Below are 18,005 nucleotides of genomic sequence, written 5' to 3'. Positions count from 1 at the left end.
TTTACTTTAACTCTAATTTTCCTCCCAGATAAAAAAAGATTTTAACCATGCAAACCCTCTCCCCTTTACTCCCAACTGATATAATTTGATAAGAAGCCCCTCCTTCCACATCATGTCATATGCTTTCTCTATATCAAAAAATATAGCTAAAACTGTTTCTTTGTTTACCTGAGCTTTCCTTATGTCATCTTCAAGTAACACAGTTGGGTCCATGGTCCCCCTACCTTTCCTAAAACCACTCTGGTAATTCCTTAATGCATCTTTAGTTTCTAAAAAGAATACTAATCTATCATTTACCATTCGTTCCATGGTCTTACCCAACTGAGATGTCATAGGCCTATAACTACTAGGCAATTTAGTGTCTTTACCAGGTTTCCTAATAGGAATAATAATTGATTCCTTCCAAGTACAAGGGATTACCCCTTCTACATATTTTATTAAAAAGAGCCAATATTACTTCCTTACCTTTATCAGTTAGATTTTCTATCATTGCATAGCAAACCTTGTCATTCCCTGGTGTAGATTTACCCACCTTCTTCAAAGCACAATTCCGTTCCTTCATTGTAAATAGAACCTCCATCACACCACCTTCCTCAATATCATTACCCAACTCAGCACTATATCTTAGTTTAGTAGCTTCCCTTCCTTCCATTCTACCTGATTTAAATTTGCTTCACTATGTACCTTTACTAATGTCTTTGCTATAACTTCGGCCTTGTCTCTACTATTAGTAATAATCCTGTTATCATCCATCATTATTGGATACTCATATTCTCTCCCATTACCCCTCATTTTCTTTATCATACCCCACACTTGTTGTATTGGTGTAGTTCTGCCAATAGAATCACAAATTTTTCCCAGTATATTTTTTTTGCCTTCCTTATTGTCTGTCTCACTATTGCTTGCAATCTTTTGTACTCAATCATATTCTGAAAGTTGTGTGACCTTTTCAAAATTCTAAAGGCTCTATTTCTATGCTTTATACTCTCACTGCAATCCTTAGACCACCAAGGTACAATTCTGGTGACATTTTTATTCTTAGTTTTAGGTACAGCTACTTCTGCTGCATCTAATATGCTGATTTCCCTACATAAATTCTCAACACTTTGATCCTTATTTACACCCACCAATCTGTATTCACTGAACTCTCTAAATTTGTCCCAATCTGCTCTTTCTAACATCCACCTACCTTCCCTCATTACACTCTCCCTTATCACCTCCACTCCTACCTTAATTGCAATTGGAAAATGGTCACTGCCTATAGTACTCTCCCTCAATACTTCCCAGCTGCATTTATCAGCTGTCTTTGTAGCCAGCGTCAGATCTATTGCAGATTTATATCCCCTAGCTATATCTATTCTCGTACCTGAGCCATCATTCAAGCATACTAGCCCCTTCTCACCCAAATATTCCTCAATCATATTTCCATTAGAATCATCCCTATCCCCCCAAAGAGTACTGTGTGCATTAAAATCACCACACCAAATACCTTTCCCATTTAAGTTATCCCACATTTCATCCAGATTCTCAACTTCTAGTTGTCTGCATGGATTGTAAAAATGAATGATACCCATACTACCACTATCTGTCCATATTTCTATTACAATATATTCTAAATCCACACCCTTCTTAACCTCTCTAAACTGCATCCCTCTTTTAACAAAAGTTGCACACCCTCCACCACTTCCCTCCACTCTATCCCTTCTAATACTTATGTACCCCTTTATAACAAAATCTAATGACTGTTTAAGCCATGTCTCCTGAATGCAAATTACATCTGGCTTAACCTCTAAATTATAAATAAAACCTTTCAACTCCTGCCCATTTGCCATAAGACTTCTTGCATTCCACTGTAAAATCAATAAGTTCTTAGAGGTGTTAATGATGGATCATTTGTTTCACCCTGCATAAGATCAGCTTGTATTTTTTCCCATGATAAATTATCCATATTCAAGAATTTTGCAGCAGCTTTAACAATAATTTTTATTTTCTCAGTTCTCGTTTTAGCTTGATCAGAACAATTAACCACATACGCAATGAACAATATTAATTTCTCTGAGCTTATCACATCCTCCTTTGGCCTTCTGCATTCAGCACCACTACCTTGGGTTGCCGGTACCTCATGTGTCTCTTTCCTTTCCATATTGACAACCTTTACAGCCTCAGCATATGTAATGTTTTGTGTTGTCCGTATCTGCTGCACCACCACTGCCCTTTTGCTTACAGGACACCCCCCATACGCAGCCGTATGATCCCCACCACAGTTACAACATTTCCTCTCAACCCCCTCTCCACATTTCCCATATTCGTGCTCTCCTCCACACATCCCACATCTTAATTTCCCTTTGCAAACATTTGCTATATGACCATACCTTTGACATCTATAGCATCGAATTGGTGGAGGAATGTAGCCTACTCCCGCACCCTGAAACTCAAATAGCCCACCATCACTTTATCTGGCAACACTTGCTCCTTGAACTCCAAAAGTACTGTAGTGCTATCTACTTTCTCTCCATTACGCTTTGCTTTTAATCTTTTTATATCCACTGCAGTTCCTCCCTTAATATTATTTTTAAGATCGTCCAATTTTTCCCCAATCGGTATACCTGATATCACTCCCTTTGTTCTTATACCTACAAAGCTTCGTACGTCGCTCACTTCTTTCTTACACACCGACTGTAATCTCATAGCCTTCTCTTTTTGCTCACTGTTCCTGCATTTAATTAGTAATCTACCATCCCGTAACACCTTTGCCATTTCTGTCTCCTACTGCCTTTTTCAATCCACTCGTCAATGCAAACAAACCAATTTCGCTTATATCATGCCCCTCTTTAAATTTAACGACTACTTTCAAATCATCTTCCTGATTTAACTTCCTTCTCACATCTCTACCTACTTCATCAGTTACCTCTTCAATACTCCTCTTCGATGACCCGTTCCCCATTCCCTCGATTGAATGACGATTGAACTGAATTTCAAAAATAAAAGTCACCACACCCTGGCTATTTTTTGTTAAGTTTCTTCCCTAGTCTCTGTTTTATGAAGTCCTTGACATTTCAGTTGTTCAAGTTAATACATTGTCCACATTTCTCACTAGCCTACTCCACTCTTTAGGGCATTATTAAATAAAATATGAAACTATATCACTTAACGATAGGCTTCTCGCACCATGGAAGGATCTACCAGGAAGAATCCAAACAGCGTAGCCCCCATGCAGGCAAAAAAGTGATTCATAACTTGATGACTGTTCTGGATCACACTTATCTCTGGATACTCAGGGTCTCACATCTGTCGGAATCTATTTACTTTTCTTATTATTATTATTATTAATAATAATAATAATAATAATAATAATATAACAAAAAAATCCATGCATCTTAAATGCACCTTTATTTACAAACTATTAACAATCTTGTCCCACACAGTCATAGCTGGTGTACACCACCATTTATTATAACATTAATGCACCTACTCGTTTGAAATAGCAAAATGAGGATATTGCATGGCTTACTGCACAGCATGTAATAATGCAATTACCATAAAAACCTGACAGATGCTGTTAAAATTTACGCTTTGTGGAATAGTTTAATGAGGTGACGACGAAGAATTTGCCTGCCTCTTGTCCTTCACAAATGATCCACTTTTTTATGGACCATGAGTTCAAGTCCTTTCCTCTTCAAGTTCAATTCTTTGGAGGCGGGAATCCACGTGCAATGTTATCCGGGTTCTCAGACGCTTCTTTTAACACCTGCATCAACTGAGCGTTCCGTCTCCGAGTCTCATCCATATTCACACGGTTTGCTTCGGGAAGATGCTGGTCAACAGAATGAAAAGAATAAGGAGGACAGCACAATACACAATTATCATATTTACACCATTAATCACCCCGCCCCTGAACAAAATACGCATACCTACCAAATGTAGGTAAATGCACCATGATCAGCAATATCAGTCAATGCCATTGGTTAGGTTACTTAGCTAAACATACCATTCACTTTAAAATTAACAATATCTCACGAATAGTTAAATAATGAATGAGTTGCATGCAATGTCAAAAATGATTGCATTACCAATGTCAACTAGATGCTCTAACGTAACGTAATGGGACATCTTTCTGAAAATGCGTAGCCTACCTTCAATAGCTCTTTTTTTCTTCCTTCCGATGGCGATATAACAGACCACATTGCGTAACCAATACCGAGAGCACCAACAAGTGCTGTAGAAGTTAAAATTGTTCGCATACTACTCATGGCTCCGGCCTTTGGCTTATCTCCTTCAAAATAATAAATTGAATTGAGTGTTGTGACGCCTGCTAACTTGCTTCTTGTTTTACTAGCTAGGTCATCAGTATGTCATCCGCAATGCATTATGGGACCTGCCGTTACACAAGGACAACTCTTGTCAAAAAACTTTTCCTGCTTTTTAAAGATAGGCTATCGGAGGCAAAAACAATATGTCGTATATTACCATCTCACAATGCATCATAAATAAATATGAAACTTTAATGGAGATGTTGAATAGCCTACTGAGCGAAAGGTTCTGAATTCAATCAACTCAACTCACCAAAAAATACCGAACAGTTACTAGACATCTCACCAGGTGGCACTAAAGCTCCTTTTACATAGGGCTATCTCTCTCTCTCTCTCTCTCTCTGAGTGTGTGTGTGTGTGTGTGTAGCCTACATATGTGTTAGTGTGTCTCCTGCTCTCCCCTGTGAGTGTGTGTGTGTGCTTGTCTGTGTCTGTGTATCTGTGAGTGAGTCAGCTTGTGTGGGTGTTTCGAGTGCAGATAAGAGCTGGTAATGGGCATTCATCAGTGTCAGGGGTGCAAAAAGGCAGAACATTGCCAGGGTGTTCAGCGTTCACATTAGTACCAGCTACAGTGACTTTGGGAAATGCACTCTGTCTGATATTATGCTTCAGCTTGAGCACTTGGGAAGTGAAATTCTATGGCAGCCTAAAACGATTTGCTTAACCACTTCAACAGTATAGACCCTTTCAACAATAAAAACAAAAACAATGCTTGAACGTTCTATTTGGTTCCCAATCTACTTCCTCTGCATTAAGATAATATATGGAATGTTAAAACGGAAGCCTTGTGATATGATGATGCTGATGATGGAACTCTCTTGAAAGGGTCTATAGCCTATTTCTGATTATACGTCTATCCCCTTCTGATTAGACCATTGATGACATGTGATGTCTCATTTGCATAACAGAGACAAGTGTTCCATATTAGCTAGCCTATATGCTTCTTATGTAGCAAATATTTGGATCTTTTAAACTGCAGATGTCATCGCTGTGTAGCCCACCTTTCAGTTGTGTTGTTATCGATGTTCATCTGTATATATGTTATTTTATGTCTACAATAAGATGGGAAAGACCCATCAAAAATTCAAATCCACATGCCACATAAAGAGACATCACATTATTTCTGACTAGACAAGTGCAGCAATTTGCTCTGAATGCATTATGGAACCATCTTTAATCATTTCCTGCTTCTCTACCCCCCCTTCCTCAGATCACTCAGTCAATAATGACACCTCTCTCCCCTCCCCTCCCCATTCCTTTCACTCGGCAATTGCTACAGTAACGCTTGCAGATGCTCGCGCCTGTTGCCATGGCACCCACTTCCCCCCTCCTGAAGGTGCACTGTGTGCATCCTTGTGTGCATCTGTGTGTGTTTAGCTGCTTTGCGTTCTACTCAATGTACATTTCGACTGTGTTTTTTTGTTTTTTCTCTTTTGTGAAAATCTGACAAGAAGTCATCTTTACATGTTTGTGGTGCATGGCTGTGTATGTCTCTGTTTGTGTGTGTGTCTGTGTCAGGATGTGTTAATGTCCTTCATAATATTCTCTGTAACACTCAGTTCCCATTCCCTACACCTGCTTCAGTGTTAAATTTCACAGCACTGGGATGAGCCAAAATGGGGGACAGATGCAGCCGCAAAGGGTTTTTACACTATCTTTATATTGTTTTAACAAGTTTTTAGTCATCAAATTGTCACTGGAAGTAATGATATTACATATTCACAATAAAGTTGAGATCTTACTGATCAATCACTGTTAAAAAAAGTTGTTTTGATGTCTTATTACATGATTTGTTGACGTTATACTTTGTCATGTCAGACATAACAGTGATCTAAAAATAAAATGTTAAGGCTGAGAATATAAGAGGCTAAACTAGTATGTTGTTGTGATGTATTCTGTGCATGACGAACAGGTTACGGATAGTCGTATGGCATTATTCCAGACCATCATCATCCACTACAATGCAAATCTTTCCCTCTGGCACAGTTCCAACTGCGTATGAAATGTATACTCTCATTCCATGACAAAGCGTATAGTATTTCGTCAGCCATTGAATTGATTAGCTGATACCCTAGTTAATGTGTTTGGATGTTTTTGTCGTGTTCTAATATGTGACGTTGTTTTATTTGTATGGTCCATCTTGCATGTAATGTTCACTGACGTTAATGCCCACATCTGTTGTAAATCAATTGCCCCCTGGGAATATGATAAAGCTGACATGGGCACATTTTTGGTGAAATTTAATTTCAGCTGCTAATGCCCCCAAGCACACACACACACACACACACACACACACACACACACACACACACACACACACACACACACACACACACACACACACCAAGCCAGATGTGTCAGAACATTCAGAGATGGTGTATAGTGCAATTATCACATTCATGGCTAATTGAAGATTTTGCTGTTTGGTATTTCAAGATGCCTCATGGCTTCTTTTGTATTCTGAGGTCTTTTCTCCGATCATAAAGTTCCCTCTCTGAGAGATCTTTTACTGATCTCTCTGAACACATTTTGCTGTATTTAAAGTTCCCTCATTTTTCATCCTCTCTCTTATCACAGCCAGCCTGGTCTCTCTCTCTGTCAACTCTCACCTGCATCCATCCTTTCTCTCTATCAGTCTTGGTCTTATCTGGTCCCTGGTCAGGTATAATTATCTGATGTACCCTGTAATCTATAATTCATTCCTCCCTCCATTGCCTTCCTCACTTGTGAACTGTATCCATTTACCTCTTTTCCCTATTGGTGTTCTGAGTTTAGTTTGCGCAGCCATCCATACATTTACTGTAAGAACAAGGCACACAATAACACACATATTAAGACACATGTATGCCTTGCATTTATAATTCAACTGGCAACACAGGCTATACATTTTTCACAGTATCCCAGGCAATATTTTTAAAATTGGGGTTAACGTTAATGAGTTCAAGACCTTGTATTTAAAGAGTGTGCGTGACTGTGTGTGTGTGTGTGTGTGTGTGTGTATGTGTGCGCGCGCTTGTGTGTATGTGGGTGTGTGTGTGTCTGTCTGTTTGTCTCTGTGTATCTGTCTGTGTGCGAGCATGCATCTGTACACTGTGTCTTCAGCTTTTCACAGCCTTTACTGCATGTTAGAGCGAGAGACACCCCCACCTCTGTCATAAGTACAGTGGTGACCTTTTATCCTTCAAAAACATGAAAGAGGGTTTGTTCTGTGTTGCTCTCCACTTTTCGTGCAGCTCGTGCTTATCTGGGTCATAAGAGCCGTCTGTATGTTTTATGAATCACTCCCACACCTCATGTGATACCAAGCGTGTGGAAGCAGCACCTTCCCTCACAGGTTGTGTCATTTGATGGTAATGAACAACAACAGAATGATATACTATGGTTATATACTATTATACATGTTAGGCCTAAGTTGTTAGTCAACAGCAAACCGGAAAGTATGCAGAAGTCTGATTAGTTGTAATAACAAGAATATTTCTAGTGTTTACAGTGAGGAAAGAATGGGTGATCAGTTATTTAATGCAGACATCCAGGGCCAGGGCTGTTGTAGAACTTGCCTAGAAATATTTTGCATCTCAGGCAATAATTTGGTTGGCAAAGCATGCCATAAATTGATGGACTATTATATTGGTAGACTATTTTTTCATGTCTTGTCTTGTATCTCTCTCTCTCTCTCTCTCTCTGTTTGTCTGTCTGTCTGTCTGGTCTGTGTCTTTGGTGTCTCCATATCCTTGTAAGTACCAGCATATGTCAATAGCTCACTCATGTTGCAAAGTTATCAATTGTAACCAGTTTCCATGGCAACATCTCTCTGGAGGTACAGAGCAGTGAGAGGGACAACAGAATTTGGTGAGAGTCTGAGAGACAGAGAGGGAGGATGGCTCATAGATCTGTTCATAGTGTATGCAATCATATTTCTTTGGATTAGTTGGGATACAAATCCAAAACATGATACAAGACATGGAGCATAGAAAAATGAAACTGTTTTTTTTTTTGCAGCATCGTGTTATTTATTTATTTATTTTATTTATGTGGTGTTCCAATTTAGTGCTCCATTTTCATAGCAAATTGCTTTCGCAAGCTTTGGCAAATGCCTTTGTGCCACCATCATTCAACTGAAGCTTCTTTTGGACTCATGTTTGCTTGGTACTGTTTCAGAAGGCATTGGAATGAAAAGGGAAGGAAATGGCATGGCAGAGATCGACAGAGAGAGAGAGAGAGAGAGAGAGAGAGAGAGAGAGAAACACTGTGAAGGGGACAGAGTAGCTAGTCAATAAGACTCTAACACAGTTTGGTTGCCATGGAGACAGCAGAGAATGAGATGCAGTCTGTGTGAGGTTGTGTGTGTGTGTTGTGTGTGTGTGTGTGTGTGTGTGTGTGTGTGTGTGTGTGTGTGTGTGTGTGTTTGCCACCAATCATGCCCCCTTCTATTTCTTTAACTTTGATTCACACACAAAGTCTATATTGCTATTGTCTGGGCTGCCAACAGATTCTGTGGATGTCTTCCTGTTCTCATCGTTGAGGCAGAGTATCTAGTTTTAAATTCCCTTCTCTGTTTGCCTCTTTGGAGAATTCCCTTCTCTTTCCTTTCATGTTGACAAGGACATCCACATTTCCACTTAGTCTAAATAAACACGTTTATCCACATGTATGTCTAATTGAACTAAATGCTTTGGCAACAAACAGACAGTACTCAGTATTGTTGCCACATCATTGTTTTATTGTCGAAATGTGGAATTGCTTTTCTGTATATAGTATACTGTATTCTATTGAATACAAACTAGCGCGTCGACAAAGATACTGTAGCATACAGTGATGAATGTATGTATAAAAGACAGATACAAGTTGGCTTTCTTTAAATATAGATACTGCATTTTCTTCATATAAATATGACATTCAGGAATGATGCCCAAAAAATGGCGCCTCGGCTCCATTGTCCTCCCCCCTCTACCCTTATCTTGTGCTTGTCCATGAGTCGTCACAAAGGCTCATTGAAATAGTTCAAGGGTGTCAGTCTCTCAAATTAGGAGGCATGCTTCATTCTCATCAGAGGCAACACAGCACAAATAATAAATAGGGAAATTAATAAATATATGATTTTTAAAAATAGACTAAACAAGCTCATTCGTCGGGCATGTTGGAATCACTGTATAAGAACAAATCGGAGCAGCTGAAATAATGAAATTAATTTCTACATTTTTAAATACTTTTTTTTTTTTTTTAAACCACAGAGTGCCAGCAGTGGTGATCTACCTAGAGGAGCAGACAAATGGACATATGGACTGACTGTAATGGTGGCAAGGGAGCTAGTACAAGGCCTAAGGCAAAGCCTATAGGTTGGTATAATGTGACGGCCGACATTCTGGCTGCAAGAGTCACCCAGGGGTATATATAGGCAGCTCTGTCCATTTGACGCCATAGGGGGCTCACTCACTGCTTAGGCTACTCTGTCATGCTTCTGGAAGCTTCTGTTTTTATCAGGCGCACACTGTGGCCATGGCCCTGTGTTGTCTCCCCAGACTCAGCTCTTGTATCAGTGCCTTTTAAGACCTTTTCTGTAGCACTCAGAACACCGTCTTCAGCATCCCCCCCTCACCAGTGGCCTTGCTCGCTCAGGATGAATTTAATTCCTTCTCCGGCGAACGTGTACCTCTTTATCTGTCACACACTACTGAACTCTTGAGCTCGGACGGGGGTAGGTCAAATTGGCATGCTCTCCTCGAGGGGGTAGCGAGAGCTTGCCCTCAATCTCAAATTCAACCTCACTCTCACAGGTATCGCCCGGCTTCCACACAGTGTTAAAGTGACCGCCTGCCGAATTCCATAGACTCCGCGAGAAAGCTCTACACTGGTGTAGACACACTCAGTCAAATCCTCTTAGTCTGTGATATCAGAAACACACCACACTGCTTATCATCCAACAGTTTTCCCGGCCTTGCTTTACCCTCATTGCTTAATAGCCATGGAATTAAATGTAAACATATCTCTCCTGTATTCTGAAGTAGTAAGATATTGTTTATGCAGTTTTCTTTGTCTAAAAGAGCACAAGTAGTACCACTTCTGATCAAAACTCTACAGTTAAACAATGTCATCAGTATTTAAATACAGCTACCTACCAATATCATCAGGGTTCAAAGAATCTACCACAACTATTGAAATAGTATATGAGTATTACAGTATCTCAACTAAATAAGGATTGTGCATCTCACAAATGTTTTCTTCTTTTAACATAGCATGGAGTTGAACAGAAGTATACTGAAACGTAACATCGATATTAAGTTTTATGTAACAGGATATTTTTGCAGTTCACACTTGTGCCTCGACTCAGTCTGTGAAAGTGGTTCTGAGCAGCACAGGTCCAGCAGCCCTTAAAAAGTGAAACTGTGTTACAAAACGCGCTGCCTCCTCCTCCTCCATCTCCTTTCATCCCTCCATCTCTCTTTTCTCTTCCTCTTTCTCTTTCTCTTCAACTCTATCTCCATCTCTCACTCTCTCAAGTCATTCAATGGCAGTGTCTGAGCTAGCTTAGCAAAGACTTCTTCATTTCTTTGCTCTCACAATGATTGTTTTTTTCCCCCATTGATTTATGTTGCTTCACTTTCTTTCAGTCCATGTCCACAGGAGAGATCTGAGGAGGAGTTGAACAAGAGTTTTCTGATGGTGCGATGGATAGTTGAAGAAGAGGTGTGCACAGCATTGCTCCAAAACCTGTGGTATTAATTGTCCTCCGGTGTTGAGTTGTTGTTGCGGTCATCCTTGGTGCTGTTGGTCTTGTTGGTGTTGTTGTTTTTATTCTTACTGTGGTTGTTGTTGTTGTTGTCGTTGTCGTTTTTGTTTTTGTGGTTCTAGTTTTAACTCAGCTTTCGGTTTTAGAAGCTCACCAAAGCGTCGACCATACTAAAAAAAGAGTGAAAGGATAAAAACACTACTGTGAGTGTATTGCAGAATTCACTGGAAAATGACCATATATGGTTTAAAGCCTCACTCGAGATGAACTCACCTGTAAAGATAGTAGAAGAAAGAGAGAAGGTAGAAGCCCAGCTTACACCAGGACTCTTTTTGGCAGTAGTTTAGGATGTCTGCGTTCATAACACTCACAGGGTCGTACATCACCTCTGAACCATCAGCCGGCCGGTGGAAAAACCTGTAAGTGGTTTATATCAGGGGAAAGAAAAAAACAAGAAAAAAGAAAAAAAAAAACAGGAGAGAGAGAGAACAGGAAGAGAGATGTGAGAATATGACAGGGTGACAGATAGCACATATGTAACCATCATGCATAAACCCAAAATGGCATGCACCCAGCAAAGGATGGCATCCTCAATTATTGATTGCTGTAACATTTGCCACAGTATGTCGCTGAGAGCATCCATTCTTACAAAGCCATGTACTGTATGTGTGATCTGCCCCAATACTACATAAAACCTCTTCACATGTGAATGCAATTGGTGAATGCAGTTGGCTGGCTACCTACCTCCAGAGATGGTAGAAGAGCAGGGGGATGTTCAGACCCAGGGTGACCCACTCGCCAGCGCACATGAACATCAAGCAGAACAGACCGTGAATGGAATATTCTGGAACCACCAACTGAGAGAGTTAGATTGGCACAGGGAGAGATAATGACTATGTGTGCATGCCATGGACCGAGAGGGAGGACATAAATCAATCAGTCACAGTCCTCAAAATAGACACATTGAAATGTTCCCAGACTCTTCCCTCTCCTCTCCTCTCCTCTCCTTTCCTCTCCTCTCCTCTCCCCACCCTTCTCTTACCCTCCTCAGCAGGTTGCAGATTCTCTCTATATTCAGGATTCGCTCCCTCTAGATCACAGAAAGACAAAATGATTCATGTATTTCAGATTCATCAAATCGTTCATCAAATACATCAAACGGATTCACTTTGTAGGGAACATTGAGATGCATTTGAAACTAGGCTGTGTGTGTGTGTGTGTGTGTGTGTGTGTGTGTGTGTGTGTGTGTGTGTGTGTGTGTGTGTGTGTGTGTGTGTGTGTGGTCTGTCTATATAGTATGTCTGTGCACGCTTAGCTTGAGCCTATGTGTTGGCATGCATTCATCTGAATCCCATTGCCCATATCTCAAGTGAAGCAGCTGAAGCGTGTGTCTGTGTGGTGTGTCTGTGAATGGCCTTACTGCTCTGGTTGGGTTGCTCTGGTCGATGGGGTTCTTGAAATCTGTACGGAGCTCGTCGAAGGCAATGATCTATGAGAGAAAGAGAGAGAGAGTGGCGCGTGTCAGGAGTTAGCTTTCGATGATATGGGCTGAAGTTATCTGTTTCGAAACCTGACAGCCAAGGAAATACAACTTCCCACCCCCACTTTAGCATCAGTCTTTCCCCAGAGTCCCTCCATTTGTGCACATGCCATTACGCTGCCTTGGCTAAGACACTTGATTGACAGGCACTTCATTGTCCTTATTGGTCAGGCCCTGGGTCACCTTGTTTTTCTTTTCTTTACTTATTATCCTGTATACACAGCCTGGGGCAAACACAGAGATGAGTGGCTGTTTTTTTTTATCCTCAGAACATATAGCCTATGATGTAAATACACAAGCATGACTTGGTAGAGTTCCTCCAGATTTTGATGAAAGTGTTCTGAAGCGGAAGTGTAGCATCGCTAACTCTACCCTTAATGAGCATTTTTTTTGTAGGGCTCCAAGGCAGTGAAAATGTTGATGATTACACAAATTGCTCAAACCAGCACAAAAAGGGGCCGGACTGTTTTCCTCCCTCTGAAGTATGCACAGGCTGAACAAAGGGTTCCCTACATCCCCTTCATCTCTCTCTCTCTCTCTCTCTCTCTCTCTCTCTCTCATATGCATGACACAAATATAGGCCTACCCTTTTATTTTCACACGGGTCCCCAATCTCAGGCTTGCCTTTTTTTTCTCTCACCTTTTTGCACACATAGCTCTATACTCTATATCACCCTCTTATTTTTATACAGCTATGTAAACAGATGCAGTTTCCATGGTGATCTGTGGAGCCCTTAAGCGAGCACCATGGTTACTATAGAAGTGACTAGTGTGTCTGATTGGCTGAGAGAGCTACAGTAATGGTGGGGGTTTCAGTAGCGAGGGTGGGGAGTAGCGGTAGGAGTCTGGGGATGGGGATTGAATGGGGGGGATGGGGGCCTGCAAGTAAATTATAGTTTGATAAGCATTCTCAATAACACCAGGCGGACCGTTCACTCTTTCCCTCTCTATCTTTCCTCTATCTCCCTGGTTCCTCTCTTTCTCTCTCCTTCCCTTCATTCCTTGCTTTCTCACACTTCTACTCCCATTCCAAGTGACTCATATTTAGATTTTTTCTCCCACCTAAGCCTATTAGTCAAAGCGCCCGTCATTTCATGCCTATATTCCTCAATGGTCAAGAAACTCGCTTCACGCAAATCCTCCAGGGCCAATGAAAACCCTGCTTCAACAAAAGCACAGACACTCAGAGGGTGGGAGGGTCCAAAAGATAGATAGAGAGAGAGAAAAGAAAGATAGAGAAAGAGAGAGAGGGTGAGAGGTCTCATGGCGGATGTCTGGATGCGCCTTCAGATGTAGACATGCAGAATACAGATTATTTTCCAGTCTGCAGTCCCCAGAGACACCTCTGGACATTTCATTCAATGCAGACTGTAGGAGGCAGATGGCTAGTGTGATATCTTGTTTTCTTGTTTTGTTTATTTGTTTTCCTCATCTCTTCCTCTCTCTCTCTCTCTCTCTCTCTCTCTCTCTCTCTCTCATATGCATTTTACAATAAAATATAGGCCTACCCTTTTATTTTCACATCGGTCCCCCAATCTCAGGCTTGCCTTTTTTTCTCTCACCTTTTGCACACATAGCTCCATACTCTATATCACCCTCTTATTTTTATACAGCTATGTAAACAGATGCAGTTTCCATGGTGATCTGTGGAGCCCTTGCCGGAAGCACCATGGTTACTATAGAAGTGACTAGTGTGTCTGATTGGCTGAGAGAGCTACAGTAATGGTGGGGCTTTCAGCAGTAGGGTGGGAGAAGCGGTAGGAGTCTGGGGGTGATGGATTGAAAGGGGGGGATGGGGGCCTGCAAGTAAATTATAGTTTGATAAGCATTCTCAATAACACGCCAGACGGACACGTTCACTCTTTCCCTCTCTATCTTTCCTCTATCTCCCTCGTTCCTCTCTTTCTCTCTCCTTCCCTTCATTCCTTGCTTTCTCACACTTCTACTCCCATTCCAAGTGACTCATATTTAGATTTTTCTCCCACCTCGCCTATTAGTCAAAGCGCCGTCATTTCATGCCTATATTCCTCAATGGTCAAGAAACTCGCTTCACGCAAATCCTCCAGGGCCAATGAAAACCCTGCTTCAACAAAAGCACAGACACTCAGAGGGTGGGAGGGTCCAAATAGATAGATAGAGAGAAAGAGAGAAAGATAGAGAAAGAGAGAGAGGGTGAGAGGTCTCATGGCGGATGTCTGGATGCGCCTTCAGATGTAGACATGCAGAATACAGATTATTTTCCAGTCTGCAGTCCCCAGAGACACCTCTGGACATTTCATTCATGCAGACTGTAGGAGGGCAGATGGCTAGTGTGATATCTTGTTTTCTTGTTTGTTTATTTGTTTTCCTCATCTCTTCCTCTCTCTCTCTCTCTCTCTCTCTCTCTCTCTCTCCTCCCTCTTTCGGTCACATTTCTCTGCTCTAAGTTTCTGATTCCGGTGCTGATATCGATCCATTTTATACTAGTCATAGTTTGATGTGTACTTATGACTTTGAGGCTGTTTATTTTTGATGTCGTGTGTTCTTGCGGTTATTTAAAGTCAGCCGGGGTCTGGCTCCGATCAGACCGAGACACTGACTCATCTCCGGCTGCTGCTCACACACTCTGACACCGTAATGGCCAGGATGACAACAACTCACACTGTTAGACTGATTCATATACAGGTGAAGGGGATGAGAAGGACACACACACACACACACACACACACACACACACACAACCCACACTCTCACACAGCATACTGTATACTGCACATTTGTACACCCATACACACACTGGATATACATTTTTTTATCAACAACACTTTTTCCTGACAGGTCATGTCATAGTCAACTTTTATATAAATCAAATTTTACTGTCCGGTTATTTTTTCTTTTCTGGATCAACAAATAACTACCATCTATAGAATACTCATTTGTGGCACTGCATTTTTCTAAATGTGAATGAGTATGTTGCACACATTGCATATGTGTTGGGTGTGTATTTCAAAATTACATTTGTGTGTGTGTGTTTGTCTGTGTGTGTGAGTGTGTGTGTGTGTGTGTGTGTGTGTGTGTGTGTGTGTGTGTGTGTGTGTCTGAAACTTCAGGTGGGCAGCACTGCACACACTCACCTGCCAGATGACGAAGAAGATGAGCGCGGCGCAGAGCACGAGCGTTAGCATGTAGCAGAAGGCCGCGAAGGTGAACGCCATGGCTGTGCCAGCGGCCAGCCTGTCAGCGTCCAGGGTCGAGAAGGAGAGGGGGGAACGTGCCCCGACTCTCCCTCTCTCCGTTTCTGCCAAAGGGTGGGGGGGGGGGGGGGGTGTCCCCTTGCCCAGAATGCTGGAGGCTTCCGCCTGGGAGGTTTCCTCTCTCCGCTCGGTTGGTCACACTATTCCTTTCTTTTGTTTCTTTCTTTTGTTTACTGCTCCTTTTCCCTTTTTTCTTTTCTCACGACCGTTTTCGGTCGCCCCCTCTCCCGGTTCCCCAGATGACGAGCCAGGCAGGGGGACCTCAGCCTGCTCGCAGGGGACTCCACCTTCTCCCTCCTTCTCTGTTTCAAGTCTACTTGTCCTCCTGAGTATGTATGTGTGCGCGCGCGTGTGTGTGTGTGTGTGTGTGTCTCCTTGTGTGTGTCACGCCTGATGCCCAAGGAGCATGTTACGGACGCCAAGATAGCCCCTCTGTCTCCTGAGCGTGCCCAGGAACACTGACAGATGTGCTGTTGGTCTGTGTGTCTCTTCTCGTCTGATCACCCCCTCTCTCTCCTCTCCCTCCTCTCTTGGCTCTGTGGACCTAACTGGGAGTCTCTTTGAGAGCCTGTCTCCCCTCCCTCTTCAAAACCCCAGCTCTCCGCCAAGTCGATATGTACCTCACACTGTACCCCCCCCATGAAATGCTTTACTGGCACACCATGCACCCTCGCAGGTGGCAGGAGGCATTCATCTTCATTGTACTGTTGGTTTTGGTGACAGATTAAATATGGCTCCCGGCAGTCTGTAAAGTTAAATTGACTGTCATGGCAAATGCTATGGCTTTTTGTAATTTTGGCATCAATAGAATGCTGTGTACAAAATAGCAGAATGCTCTACTGTCAGTGCCAAGCTTCTCTATGTATGCTGTAATTTTATATAAAAAACATCAAAAGAGGTTCAAATCAAGTACAAGTTCTAGCTGAAAACACAGGAAAACACCATGTGTTTCAATTGGATCACAGTAACAATCTGTAACAAGTACAGAGTAGGTGTAAACAGTCCCTCATATAAAAGAACAAAATGTCAAAAAATGCAACAGTGAATAATACATACTAAACTTCTTTATGTTCCTGCGTAGAGCTCACACACAAAAAAATGGATGCTCACGGAAAAAAACTGGTAAACTACTTCTACACTTGTGACAGATGGATGTGTCGCGCCCTACAAATGCTAAGAAATCTAATGAAGATGAAGTGATATTGATGAGAGCAAGAGCGAACGACAGAAAGGTGATTTGAAGCTCAGCGTGTGCGCCTGTGTACCTGCGTTGGTGCTTGGAAGAGCCACACGCGCCTGTCAGTGTTTTCCAGAGCGCCGCTTCGTCTCGTCATTCCCTCCCGTCGACAATCTGGGTCGACACCATGTCAGTTTTGGTTGCAGGAGCCACACTTTGTCGGGCCGGGCTGCGTCCATCAGCGAAATCTCTGTGCACTTGTCAGCGTCTCGCCGCCCGCTTGAATAACATCAGAGGAAGCTGAAGAAGAGGAGACTCCGAGCGGGTGGAGATAAGGCTTGATTCAGTGGAACAGGTTTGCTTTGCGTAAGATTAAAAAAGGAGAGGGAGAAAAAAAACAACCCTGACGTCTCTCGGAAGTCTTGAAGTTAATTGATTCCCCTTTCCTTCTTTCCTCTCCTGAACCTCCTCCCTGTCTTTCTCTCTCTCTCTCTCTCTCTCTCTCTCTCTTTTAAGCGCCTCTCCTCCGCTCTTGCCTTTTCACAAAGGGATGGAGACGATTTGCTGGCAACCCCTGAAACATGCTCCTCTCCTCTCTCTCTTCCCCCCACCCCTCCACTGGTCCTTCTTCTGGCTCGGTGGCTGAGGAGGCTGCGGGTCTCGGCTAAGCCAGGGTCGTAATCACCGACACATTCAACTGCTCGCTCTCTCTCTCTCTTGCCGGCTCAGTCTTTCTGTCGATTTCTTCCCTCTGCTTGTCGTATTCCCTCCCTCCCAAGAGAGATGTGAGGGGGCAGGGGGAGCTCCGAATCATTTTTTCATCTCAGTTGGCTTCCCTTCATCTCTTTCACTTCCTCCCTCCCTCTCTCCCTCCCTCCCTCTCTCTCTCCCTCTCTCTCTCTCTCCTGTCTGTCTGTTTTTTCTTTCCTTCTTATCACATAATTTCTATCCACGAGCCCCAACTGTTCCCCATCTACCCAGTAACAGTTCAGCCATTCAACTATGGAGTATTAATTCT

General features: G+C 42.3%; 2 protein-coding genes across 3 annotated transcripts; both read right to left on the bottom strand.

Annotated features, from left to right (window-relative positions):
- Positions 1-3,367: 3,367 nt before the first annotated feature.
- On the bottom strand, positions 3,368-4,367 carry LOC125290296 (ubiquinol-cytochrome-c reductase complex assembly factor 3). The gene is made up of 2 exons (XM_048237153.1): positions 4,134-4,367; positions 3,368-3,814 (listed from the first exon to the last, which is right to left on the bottom strand). Exons 1-2 carry the CDS (start codon positions 4,248-4,250, stop codon positions 3,683-3,685), a joined length of 249 nt encoding a protein of 82 aa, XP_048093110.1. The 5' UTR covers positions 4,251-4,367; the 3' UTR covers positions 3,368-3,682.
- Positions 4,368-9,009: 4,642 nt separating this feature from the next.
- On the bottom strand, positions 9,010-16,197 carry cnih2 (cornichon family AMPA receptor auxiliary protein 2). 2 transcript variants are annotated; one of them, XM_048237943.1, is made up of 6 exons: positions 15,691-16,197; positions 12,458-12,526; positions 12,080-12,127; positions 11,782-11,894; positions 11,311-11,454; positions 9,010-11,235 (listed from the first exon to the last, which is right to left on the bottom strand). In XM_048237943.1, exons 1-6 carry the CDS (start codon positions 15,769-15,771, stop codon positions 11,208-11,210), a joined length of 483 nt encoding a protein of 160 aa, XP_048093900.1. In that variant the 5' UTR covers positions 15,772-16,197; the 3' UTR covers positions 9,010-11,207. The 2 variants fall into 2 exon arrangements, with proteins under 2 accessions (XP_048093900.1, XP_048093901.1); XM_048237944.1 differs by having other exon boundaries at positions 9,010-11,207.
- Between the last annotated feature and the right edge of the window lie 1,808 nt (positions 16,198-18,005).

The sequence above is a fragment of the Alosa alosa genome, chromosome 2 (assembly GCF_017589495.1).
Source record: "Alosa alosa isolate M-15738 ecotype Scorff River chromosome 2, AALO_Geno_1.1, whole genome shotgun sequence".
NCBI classification, from domain to species: Eukaryota; Metazoa; Chordata; class Actinopteri; order Clupeiformes; family Clupeidae; genus Alosa; species Alosa alosa.
The sequence above is the reverse complement of the archived record's forward strand: the minus strand, read 5'-3'. Positions and strand labels throughout refer to the sequence as shown.